Source organism: Rutilus rutilus, assembly GCF_951802725.1.
Source record: "Rutilus rutilus genome assembly, chromosome: 3".
Classification (NCBI taxonomy): Eukaryota; Metazoa; Chordata; class Actinopteri; order Cypriniformes; family Leuciscidae; genus Rutilus; species Rutilus rutilus.
Genome location: NC_140211.1, coordinates 10,968,824 through 10,981,995, shown reverse-complemented (window position 1 = coordinate 10,981,995; position 13,172 = coordinate 10,968,824). Strand labels below are relative to the sequence as shown.

At 37.0% G+C, this 13,172-nt stretch overlaps 1 protein-coding gene across 4 annotated transcripts in view; it reads right to left on the bottom strand.

Annotated features, from left to right (window-relative positions):
• The window catches only part of dock11 (dedicator of cytokinesis 11), a 107,746-nt gene that overhangs the window by 33,118 nt on the left and 61,456 nt on the right, over positions 1 to 13,172 (bottom strand). For all 4 annotated transcript variants that reach the window (XM_084405978.1, XM_084405980.1, XM_084405979.1 and 1 more), the window contains 7 exons: positions 10,096 to 10,277; positions 4,742 to 4,855; positions 4,056 to 4,116; positions 3,891 to 3,979; positions 2,733 to 2,847; positions 915 to 981; positions 102 to 149 (listed from right to left, as the gene is read on the bottom strand). In XM_084405978.1, the coding sequence (XP_084262104.1) occupies positions 102 to 149; positions 915 to 981; positions 2,733 to 2,847; positions 3,891 to 3,979; positions 4,056 to 4,116; positions 4,742 to 4,855; positions 10,096 to 10,277 (676 nt within the window). The remainder of the gene's footprint in view (positions 1 to 101; positions 150 to 914; positions 982 to 2,732; positions 2,848 to 3,890; positions 3,980 to 4,055; positions 4,117 to 4,741; positions 4,856 to 10,095; positions 10,278 to 13,172) is intronic.

Sequence of the window (13,172 nt, the reverse complement as noted above, 5' to 3'; positions counted from 1 at the left end):
CAATATCACAGTTGTGGTTCATGTAAATATGGGTGATATGAATGTGGTTAACTCTTAAATAGGAAACATGTTTTTTGTTGTTGAGTCCTGATCAAGCATACCGGCTAATGCTTCTCTTGCCAACATAGCGGAACTGGACTATGCAGATCCTACAATCAGAGAGGACAGAAAATGAGTCTATTATGTGACAGAAAGTCATATAAACACAAAGAGACAAGGTAACATATTTGAGGGTCATGATTTACTTTCTGGCAACATACCTTTATATTCTCAAACAATTTTTAAGGCCAGAAACCCAGAATAAGAACATTCTGCAAGTATGAAGCTGCTTCCAGCTACACTTTCCAAATAGTGTCAAGCACAATTCACAAAGCAACACAATTCTCAGTAGCAATTTTTCCATCCACTTATTTTTATGAGCGTTTTGGTATATCGCATTTAAAAAAACATATGCACTCAATTGGTGTCGGATTAATTTGATCTGATAAGAAAACATGCACATAAACCATGGTGAAAAGGCAAGTAATTTATAATATACAACAATTTAATATATACGATGGCTTCTCCTAGTGCAGCAACTTCCATTTTTCTCATTGATATTTAACATATGGAAAGTGACGATTTTGTTCTCTTCGGCTCACTGGATGGAAACAGTGCAAATTGTTTATGCAATATTCCCATTTTCCGCATAAGTTAAATTCTCAACTTTGGATGGAAACACAGCTAACAGCTATTTTACTGTGTTTTTGATCAAATAAATGAAGCCTGTTTGAACGTAAGAGACTTCTTTAAAAAAAATCGAACCAACTTATCTTGTATGATTTACCATCTGATTGTGCCACACAAGATTGAGATACACATGAATGACAAGATCAACAAGGACAACGCCTTGTGGGAAAATTGGTGTCACTCACTCGAGCAGACTGAGGAAGTTCATGATGTCTTGTGGATTGACTTTCGCCCAGTAGGCCATCAGAGTGTCTAAAGGAAGACATTAAGACAGAAACAAAAGCATTAATGCAACATAGCTCAACTACTCTTGGTCCTGACGAAACTACAGCATTTCTTCCTGATCCTGAGCCCATGCAACTGGGCAGGTCTCGTTTATCATCGCGGGAGAAACAGAGGAGGAGAGAGTGGGGATTATGCTTGTATTGTGGAAACGCCGGTCACATTGCACTGCAGTGTCCAGTAAAAGACAGCACCCGTTAGTAAGTAAGAGGTTACTGACGGGTGGGATTGCACGGACTGAATCCTCTTTTTCTGCCACTCATCTTCCAGTAAGTTTAAGTTTAATTTCGACTGTGAGGCTCTAGTAGATTCAGGAGCCGAGGGTAATTTTTTGGATATTGATCTGGTACACAGACTCCAGATACCAGTGGTGACGCTCTCCAAGCCCATTTCTGTGGTTGCACTTAATGGTCAACTTCTACCCTCCGTCACACACTCTACTGTCACCTTAAGACTGATCACTTCAGGTAATCATTCAGAGAACATTGACTTTCTATTGATTGACTTCTACTCCTGTGGTGCTTGGTCATCCCTGGCTGGCACTCCATAACCCGCATATTAACTGGCGCGGGAATTCTGTTTTCTCCTGGAGTGAATTTTGTCATGCTTCTTGTTTAATGTCTGCGTGTTCTTCTGTGTCTTGTTCTGTGTTTCAGGATGAACACGTGGATTTATCTAACGTGCCACGCGAGTATCTTGACCTGAAGTTATTAAACCTGTTATAGTGACAACACTTTTTTAACTTGTTTCAGTATTGTGATAATACCTTATACCGCAATGAAAGCTTCAGCAATTGAAAATTTGAGACCATCACATGCCGTCTTCCTATTACAGTGACATTCCCATGAGTTTCAGGAAACCCAGACAACGGATCCACAAGGTTCCCATGCTCTTAGAGCAATGATGTTTCCATGACCTTTCCACTCATTCATGACTCCTAGATAAGGTTTTTTCATAGTGATTTTTGAGTGCACATTTTTGATTTTATAGGTTTTAATTAATAATATATGTACTAGTACACAGATGTACACAGTACACAGTACACAGACTAGTACACTCATGTTGTGAGTGCTATTTTAGAGCAGAGAAATACTATAAAAACAGATTCAATAGAAATCGATGTGTTTTTTTCCCCTTAAATCACAATTCCAGGATTTTTATGAGCATGGAAACCCTGGATCTAAGACCAGGCACCAACTTGTTTAAATCAGTTTCTCAATCCTGCTCCAGCACTTCATCTTTTAGGTGCCTCCCTTATCGGACACTCCCAACTTAGATCAAGCATTACTCTACAAATGAGCCGACAAGTAGCGTGTGAGTCATCCGAACTGTGTAGCACCGGAAGAACCCAAGAGCAGGACTGATAAACCCTGGATTAAGAGTTATTTGCACCCACGAAGCTCCAACGGATACTCGACAGATTTCCATAAAATTTAAACACCTGTCATTTAAAGATCAACAACAGCTGCCGCCCACAGCTCAAGTGTTACATTTGGGCACAACAGCAGTCTGCCCCGTTGAAGTCAACTGAAATGACCTTGTATGGCGTTTTTAGTTTTTTTAAACACATTCCCTCAGTTTCACAGACAAGGCTTAAGTCTAGTCCCAGACTAAAATGCATGTTTGAGCTGTTTTGAGACTATAATCTTGACTATAATGGTGGTGTTTAATGATGATAACAAAAAGGCTGTATGATATGATGATAACAAAAGTGTGCTTACCATCCGACAAGGTTCTTACAATGTTTAGGTAACACAGAAGCAGCCCTCTGATCTCATACTGTCCCAAACGTCCAGCGGCGGGTACAGTGCTCATAGTGGAGCCGCGCCTGTTTAACTGAGCGGGGGGGGTGGATTAAAAATGATGCATGATAAGGGTCATGTGAATAAGGTAACCTGTAGTGTTGGGGTAACATGTTACGCATATTTTTTTCATGTTATGAGTAATGCATTACTTGTTAAATTTATACCATGATAACCACATTAATTTTATATTAACGAAGTCTCTTTCACACAGTGGGAAAAATGGGTATAATTAAGAGATATATACATTATGGCAGTAAGAGTATGTGTGATTTATGTTCAAAAAAGAATTATTTGCTGTGCGTGCCGTCATCAGTATGTCTCAAATTTTGCACCATAAAATTAGCTGTTGTCATGACCATGTGTCCAGTTTTCTGTTGATGGTACATGAGAAATACAATATGATATATATTGTTGTTTAAGTTAATTATTATATATATTATGCAGTATGCACTACCGTTCAAAAGTTTAGGGTCGATATGATTTTGTAAATGTTTTTTAAATAATTTTCTTATGCTCACCAAGGCTGCATTTATTTGATTAAACATACAGTAAAACACACATATATATATTGTGAAATATTACTGTAATTGGTTTCCATTTGAATATATTTTAAAATGCAATTTATTCCTTTAATGCAAAGCGGAATTTTCAGCATCATTACTCCAGTCTTCAGTGTCACATGATCCTTCAGAAATCATACTAATATGCTGATTTGCTGCCCGAGAAACATTTCTTATTATTATCAATTTTGAAATCGACTTAATATTTTTTGTGGATTATGTAATACAGTTGTTTTTTTTCAAATTTATTTGATAAATAGAAAGTTCAAAAGAAAATAGAAATCTTTTGTAATATAATAAATATGTTTACTGTCAATTTCATGCATTCTTGCTGAGTAAAAGTATTTATTTATTTCTCTTACTTTTGAACAGTAGTGTACCTGTAAAAGGTAAGGAAACCTTAACCTACTGTGTTTCCACAAAAAGCAACAAATCTAACCTAATTTGTGAGTTTGACTCTTAAAATTAACATTCCCCAACACTGGACATGTAGTGAAATCTGTTTCTGTTTCACCTCATTGATGTCTGGAGTGCCAGGATCTCCATACATAGAGCCTCTGGACTCGCCTTTCCTACTGTGTCCATTCTGGGCGACAACACCGGCTGTGAAACACACAAATGCACACTGTGTGTTTGTCTGTTTACTTGTAACTTATGCTGCCAAAAGACTGATACTTACTAGGTTCCTTGTCAATGATAGAGCTGCTTCTGCGGCTGTCCACTGACAAATCATCCCGGTACTAAAGGAGCATGGGAAAACAGGAAGTGCTTATCCAACTCCAGATCAAAAACTTGCAAGGTTAACATTTACACTAGGACATGGAATTTAAATGTAGCACTCGCATGTCTCGAGTTATATAACAGTGCAAAAGTAAACCCAACCGGTAAATACTGAAGCAACGCACACAGACCCACAATCAACACACACTGCCGACAAGAAAAAGAACTGGTCCATCTATAAACTCGAAGACAGCACATATATTTTATTTGATTGAATCAGATTATACTTCAAACTCTAAAGCTATAAATAACAATATGCAAAATATTCATTTCGAAAGTATCATCGAAAGATATTTGAGAGTCGAATGAAAGTTGATTTCCACTCTACAGTCAGAGTTGTCGGTGGAAGTTGCTATTAACATTTCTTTATGTTTCTGTTAAGATTACAAAGAAATATCAACTAAAGCCTGTTCATATTTTTCAAATACCGCTGATTTGTCTTATATTTTTGGACTGACATTTGTGAACAGTTTCAATCCATTAAGCAATGCAATTTTTTTTCCATAAATATTTCATATTGATTGCAGAGAACAGACGAAGACTGAGTCATTGTTGATCCCAGATAAGCGAGAAATGGGCGTTTACCATGAGGCTGAGGCCATTTCTGCAGAGTTGCCTTGGGCTGTTCATCTGGCTCATGTTCTGGTAGAGCAGCTCAAACAATGGCAGGTACAGCAGACAGATGCGGGCCTGTTGGTTCTGTCATGAGGTCAATGGTAAATGAATGATTAAAACACATAGTAGCAGAAACAATGGAAGGCATTGTAAGTCACTTGCTAATAATGTTACTATGAGTGTGCCCTGCAGCTTTCAAAAGAACATCTACTTTTCAAAAGCTTCCATGATTTTAATAATGCAGGAACAATTTATTTTGACAATAATATGGCTACATTACACAATATTACTATTGTTTTACTATTGTACATTACTCGAAAAATGCGAGTTCAAACCTGACAATTCTTGAAAGAGTTTAGCATGGTAATGGATATGACAATGGATATGTATTTGGTTTTGGTGGAATAGATATGCTACTCTGCTGCTGCTGCTGTTGGTTATTGCTGCTGCTGGTTTACTTGCTGATATTGCTGTTAATTATTGCTGCTGGTGCAGTTATTGCTGATTTCGCTGCTGCTGTTGATTATTGCTGCTGCTGAATGAAATTACCAGTAGCAGATCTATACAGGTAAGGCCTAGGAAGGTGGACGGATTCAGAGGAACTTTGAAAGCGTGCTGCAGACTGCTATAGCAAACACTGACTAACTATTTAAATGTTGAGCAGCAAGATCATTGGCTCCAGATGCAACATGAACCAATCAGCTTATGCTGTGTAGTTGAAATCTGTGTCATGTAATTGTCAGCAGGTTGTGTTAAAGACCCATCAGCCAGCACCATCCAGAGTTTGTCAGAACATGTTGTTTTTTTTTTTACTGGGTTTAGCAAAACTTGTAGCTAAAGAAATTCAGGGCCCTATCTGGCACCCAGCGCAATTGACTTTGTACACCAACGCATGTATCATTCCTATTTTGCACCCAACGCCCAGCGGACTTTTCCCTTGACAGACGCACGTCGGTAAATTAGGGAATGAACTTGAGCTCCTGGGGGCGGTTCAGCGAAAAGAGGAGGCGTGTTCCTGCGCAAACGTTCCCTGGTGCTATTTTGCAGTTCCAGAAAACAATTCCGCCGAAGACCAGGAAAAACCTAGTCTAAAGTCAGTGGCGCGTTTTCAGTGGCGCGTTCACAGTGGCCAGTTGCATAAACTGTTAAGACTAGTCTTACAAGTTAGTCATCCAATTTTATTCTTTAAGACTGTTAATAACTCTTCAAAGTCAGTAACATAAAACGTAGATTGGTCTAATTTGACACCGAACAGTAAGACTGATTACACCTAACTAACTTCTAGTTGATCATACTAGTTCTTAAGACACAGTCTTAACATAATGGCTATGTTTATGCAACTGGCCCCAGATGCTATTTTAAGGGCGCATGCTTGGCCATAATGAAGCGTGTGCACAACGCGCATACACTTTGCTTCTCTCATCTACACACAGATGCAGCAGTTCCCATTTTTGCAAACCATACATAATTACAAGGAAAAATATTCCACAAGAGGGAAATCATTGTGGTGTCCATGAAGATGTGAAGAAATAGGAATAAATCGAGCTAACACATTTACTAAAATTATTATACTCCTGTTTAACCGAAGCTAATTTGGGTGGGTTTCTCCCATCCCCATACAATGTCACTTCTCTGTCTTTTACGGCCCTGACGAGAACCTCAGTCTCCTCGGCTGTGAACCGCTCCAGGCGTGCGCCTGGCAAATCCGCCGTTATAATAGTAAACCGCCATGGAACAAGCACGCCTGCTCTTAAAGGGAATGTGAGATGATGCTCTGATTGGTTTATTTCATGTTACACCCAAACCACACCTATGAATAATGAAGCTACTTCAGACCAACCCATTTTAGATTTGTGTCAGGCTCAAGAGTCATTTATCCCGTCGGTATAATAGCAACAGTGCCCGAGATCCGCCCACAAAGTTACTTGCATTTCGCGTTTGATACTTGCGTTTCAGAACGTTAAAATAGGGCCCTCAGTATGGTCATTGTTAAATAGTGGGTTTTTTTGGGAGAGGGTGGGGGGTGGGTGGGTTGCTTTACTGGACCAAAAGTAAAACAAATCCAAGTCTCTTTCAGTGTTATTATAGTTAACTAAAACTCAAACAATTATGAATCATTAACAGTGTTGGGTAAGTTACTTAAAAAAAGTAATTAGTTATAGTTACTAGTTACTTCTCACAAAAAGTAACTGCGTTAGTAACTGAATTACATCATTACAAAAGTAACTAATTACTAGGGAAAGTAACTATTGCGTTACTTAAAAAAAAAAGTTTAAATATAAGAAATTTCTTGGATACCCCCAATATGAAATGTTAAATGAATGAAATGAACACTAAATAGAACATCTTATTATTATTAAACATTGTACACTAATCTACACTATTTTAATGTTGCTGTGGGACAATGTGAGAGACACCTATTAACTTAAATATTAAAATATTATCATTACTATAGTGGAACAACAAAATAATAGATGGTTTAGAACTTTTAATATTTATTGCACAGACCACAACTGGCCAACAAATAAGTCATAAGTCAATAAATCATGCTTCTTAAGAAATGTACCAAAAATAAATAAATAGTAGCCTCATAAAAATATTCATACACATACACTAGTGCATATAATTAAAATGATAAAACTCACACACCTTTACAACTGGTAGACATACTGTATACTATAGCCTACTTGAAGTATTTTCTTCCTCACAATAGTAAGTTTAACAAAAAGTGCTCTCAATATAATACTGAACAATGTATCAACATAAATAATAATAATACAATATAATCTTTTATGGGTTTATTTTTATAACCTACAGAGAACGTCATCATCAGAGGTTATTTATTTTAGCCAAATTCTAGTCATGTTTGCCGCACGTGTTCACAACCGTCAAACAAATATGTTTGAACGTTCCCTGCAGGTTATTTTGGAGTTTATGTTATATAAACTAATTAAAACATTGCATATGATACCAATATGCTACATATATTATTCTAATGCTGAAATGTGTAATTTATTTATAAATAAAGTATTTATGCTCGGACACATTCGGTCTCTCTCGCGCACTGTCGAGCGCGTTCTCGGACACACTCGTTCTCTCTCGCGCATTCTCGGACACACTCGTTCTCTCTAGCGCATTTTCGGACACACTCGTTCTCTCTCGCGCACTGTCGAGCGCGTTCTCGGACACACTCGTTTTCTCTCGCGCACTGTCGAGCGCGCTCGCGGCATTCGCCTCGCTTTTGTCCAGTCCGGCGCCTCATAAACACTCACACACCAGAGAAAAAACTTTGCAGCTCCTATGGCTGAGAGAGAGCCTACTCGGATGAAAACCGCTTCAGTGAGCTCAACTATAGTAACGCCGCATTTTTATTGACAGTAACGGTAACGGCGTTGTAATGGAGGAAGCAATAATTAGTTTGATTACTCGTTACTGAAAAAAATAACGCCGTTAGTAACGCCGTTTATTTATAACGCCGTTATTCCCATCACTGATCATTAAAAAACATTTCCGTTAAATTTAAATAAACCTGGAATAAAACAAAACATTAGAGGAAAAGCTTTAAATAGAAATGCTAACTTGCAACTTACTAAAATAAGTATAAGTTTAACTAAAATGAAATAAAATAAACTAAAGCTAAATAGAAATAATAATAACAACAAACTTTTTATATAAAATGTAACTAACAAAATTGTACTAAAGACTAAGATTAAACTTCTAGGAAATATTCCTGGAATGATCCGTCCCATATGTTTTTCAAAAGTGAAAGTCATTCTTGTCATTTTTGTGAGTAAGTCTAGGCTTGTTTTCAAATCTAAAAATCAGGTAAAAGCCACACCGTATTAGCTTCTGATGTTCACTGTGTTCTGGAAATTGCCTCATGATTACATGATGTTCTGGCACCAGTAGCATCACAATGTAAAAAAGAAAAGAAAATGTGTTGTTCAGAGCAAACATATCATCGTGACTTCTCAAGAAATGCGATTGCAGCAGCAGCTCGAGAGCCGTGTCTGTGGCAACGATCTGGAACTTTAATCTGAATGCACCAAGTCTGGCATTTGCATAACAGACAGATGTCTGACTGAGGTGAATGAACAATGTGCAGCAGTTACTTGCTACGGTGACAATGGCATGGACATAACTCGAGGATTTCTTTGTATTAATGTAGGTCACCCATCTTGATAAAAGATAAAATGCAAATGTCACACATTTGAATAACATCGACCTGCTTATTCATTGTGGTCATCTCAAATACCTTCCTGTGCATGACTTTCTGTAAGTGATATCCTGTACAGGAATGCTTAACTACACTTACTGTACAGTAGCAACCAAAAGTGATGTCCCAAGGGAATATTTGTTTTAACTGACCTTACAAGTTCGATTAAAGCATTAAAATATGAGGAATTATATATATATTTTTTAAATATGAAGGAAGAACAAAACTATACTTGGTTAATTTATCAGACAAAATTTTCTGGGGTAACTACAGATACAGGTTTTATTTTACTATACAAAAAAACAACAACAAAAAACATACATACTGTATATACAATACATAATCAGTATATATACACACAATCACTCTTGTTTTTGCATGTGCTCATAATTTCTTTGGATGACAGCTCGGCCAAAAATTATGTACGTACAATTTGTCATGTTTCATTGCGTAATCACAAATAAAACAATTGACTCCAAGCACAACAACGCAATATGCCTACAAAATTTTCAATCACATAATAATATTTTAATAAAGGGTGAAGATGTCAATTTTCCATCACCTTTGGCTAGTGCTGTATTTGTGGTGTTTATTATTTATTAATAAATTAATTTACTTTGTAAATTCTAAGCTGAATTAAATTGAATATTACATTTCTAAAAGAGCGATATCGTTCTGTTTATTAAGTGCGGGCTGCAGTTTTGTTGTCTGCAGCTTTAAACGCTCGAGCTCGGAAAACGGGATGGATTCTGATCGGCTGGATGGTTTTATCGTTCATCAGTTGTAAAAAAAATAGAGACTGCCAATAGAAATCTGATAGAGACTGCCAATGCCAGTGAGTCTGAAACTAGACCAAGACTGCAGGAGAACAATCGCACTCGGACTGCAGCAAACATGCCCAGTGTGTAAAACCCCCTAACATTAACGTTATTAAACAGTTATGTAAAGCTGCATATGCAAAAAAGCAATCCCCCTTCTAGGGTCAAATAAATTACACTTTTCAATTCAGCAGCAGCAGCAGCAGGGACATGGCAAACAGGAAGTGGGTTAAGTGATTTACTACTTGATTTACTAAAATGATACATGTTTGTACGCTTGCATTACTCACCTTAAAAGCATTGTATCTGTCATCTATGGCGTGTTTGATCATGAGGTTCTTGAGTGTGGCCACAGCCAGCTGTCTGATCTCTGGGCATCCCTGGAGTCCATCGGCCACCTCTCGCAGAAGCAGACCCACCAGGAAATGGTTCTTACAGTAGTCCTCAGTCAGGCTGTACTCCAAACTCTGATCTGAAACATGTCCTTTGAGGGTCAGAACTGTTCTCTACTGGTAATATTTAATTTGACATTTATCATGATTTTTTTTTTTTTTTTTTTTTTGCAATCTGTGTAGCCTTTCAGTAGAAAGTATCAAGCAACACTTTTATTTCATGCATCTTAAAGACGCAATACTTTTAAAGATGCTTATATATGCAAATGGTACTTAACATACAGGTGTAACAGGTAACTCCTGTGTTAAGTCACTGACATTTGTGATAGTGAAAAGGCATCCAAACGAAAAGGCCGTGTCTATAGTTGAATGATTACAAGTGTTTTCTGAAAGCTGACTTCACTGCATTCCAGACATCACACAATAACAGAAACAGAAACCAAAGAGTGACAGAAAAACCTTGTGTTTCATTCAACTGCGTTTCTTTGTTAGAAAACCAGTCATTCAATTCCAAATACATGCGAATAATCTCTAACAATGGTGACAAGGTTTTCCCCCAGAGCTCAAGGAAGTTCATGTTTTCCTCATCTTCATGTTGCTTCAGTCATACATGCTGTTACACAAATTCAGTGTTACACAAAAGAAAAATGTTTAAATAATCTTTACACGTTGCAAAGCGGATCAGTGAACAAACAGTTCAGTCAGACAGTTCTTTTTAAACTTGACTAAACGAATAAGAGTTCAGTTCCCTCAGTTTTAGCGGTTCTCTAGGCATTCAAAAGTTTGGGGTCAGTCCGATTTATTTTTTAAGAAATACTTTTGCTCTGCACTGACACATTAAATTGATCAAACATTACATTGAAGACATTTATAATGTTACAAAATAATTCTACTTCAAACAAATGCTGTTCTTTTGAATGTTCAATTCATCAAAGAATAGGATCATGTGACACTGAAGACTGGAGTAATGAGGCTGAAAATTCAGCTTTGCATCACAGAAATAAATTACATTTTAAAATAAATTAAAATATTGTAGAAGACAGTTATTGTAAATTGCAATAATATTTTTGATCAAATACACGCGGTCTTGGTGAGCATAAGAGACATCTTTCAAAAACATGAAAAACATCTTACTGACCTCAAACTTTTGAACTGTATCGTATGCCATTTGTACGTCTACAGCAATTTAAAGGCACAATATGTAAGTTTAGCTGCTAGAGGTCGCTTATTCAAAACGGTAACTGAAGTCGAGGCCGTGAATGAGCGTGGAATCATGGGAATTGTCGTCTTCACCTCCACAGCCTATGGAAAGCGAACTGACAGGACTTAGGCAGAAATCATGTTCATAGATGAACTAATGCATTAAAGTTTATTAACGTTACTATGGTATGAAGCAGCGCGAGGCAGAGAGCCTGGGACATTATACGTTGTTGTTTTTATTATGCTTATATGCTGCAGTCGGCCACTGCCATTGTTGTTTATGCTTATTTTACAATAACAAGTTACGTTTAACATCCGCTTCCTTGACATCATTTTAATTCTAATGAAACAGCCGCAAGTGCTGAATTACTGCTTATAAAGGTCACTTTATCTGACAAATTAAAATTATGTGGTAACGCAGCTGTTTTATTTGGTCACAACAATCATACTAAAAATACATTTGAGTGTGTTGAAAGTTCTGTTAACGTTACTCTGTGCGTTCGCTATGAAACACTTGTACATTTTAAACTGCATGGTGGAGAAAATGCTGTATTACTGTTACTACAAACAAAGCTCTTTCTGATTATGCTATGTTAGCCACTAGGGTTGCACGATTTGGGGAAAATGTCATATTGCGATTATTGAGGTCAATATTGCGATATGCGATTGCGATATAATACTAATGGTTTCATGAGTCAACTTGCTTGGTTCTCAAGGAAAATGTACACATAGATTAGTGAAAATTGCTAAAATATGTATTTCTCAACTCAAACAACAACTAAATGGTTTCCGGCAAGGACACAGTACAATTACGGCTGTTACAAATGATATTGTTAATGCTTTAGATGACAAAAAGTCTTGTGCTGCTCTATTCATTGACTTATCTAAAGCATTTGACACCGTTGACCATCATCTTCTTCTGCAAAGATTGCAAAACATAGGATTTAGTAGCACTGTGCTAAATTGGTTTTCTAATTACCTGAGTGGTAGAACTGTGTGTGGCATTAGATAACTGTACCTCATCCTTGCTAGAAGTAAAAAAGGGTGTCCCCCAAGGATCAGTTTTGGGTCCTATTTTATTTTCTATTTATATAAATAATTTAGGTGTGGATCTGAATCAAACAAAGGCTCATTTTTACGCAGATGATACTATTTTGTACACCTATGCTACGTCACTGAAGGAAGCAATTCATCATTTACAGTCTGCCTTTAGTCAGGTACAAAAATCTCTGGTAGGATTAAAGTTGGTCTTAAAAGCTAAACTGTTTTTTACACGTTCACATTCTCTTATGGATTTCACTATTTTAACACAAAGTGGTACTCCAACAGAGAGGGTGACTTCCTACAAATACCTAGGTATTTGGTTGGATGATAAATTGTCTTTTGGGGTCCATATTGAGAGCCTTAAAAAAAAAAAAAAAAAACTCAGACCCAAGTTAGGTTTTTATTTTAGATTGAATAAGTGCTTTCCTTATTCAGCAAGGAAAAGGTTGGTGCAGAGCACATTCTTATCAGTTTGGGATTATGGTGACCTAATTTATTTGCACTCTACTTCATTTTTATTAAAAAAAATAGATGTATTATACCACTCAGCCTTACGTTTCATTACAGGTGCAGCAGCTAGGACTCACCACTGCACTCTGTATGAAACTGTTCAGTGGTCCTCCCTCTCCCTAAGAAGGAAATTCAATTTATTGATTTTTATTGCTAAAGCACTAATGGGTAAATTACCCCTCTACATTTTAAATTAGCTTACTTACCAAAATAGTTTTACA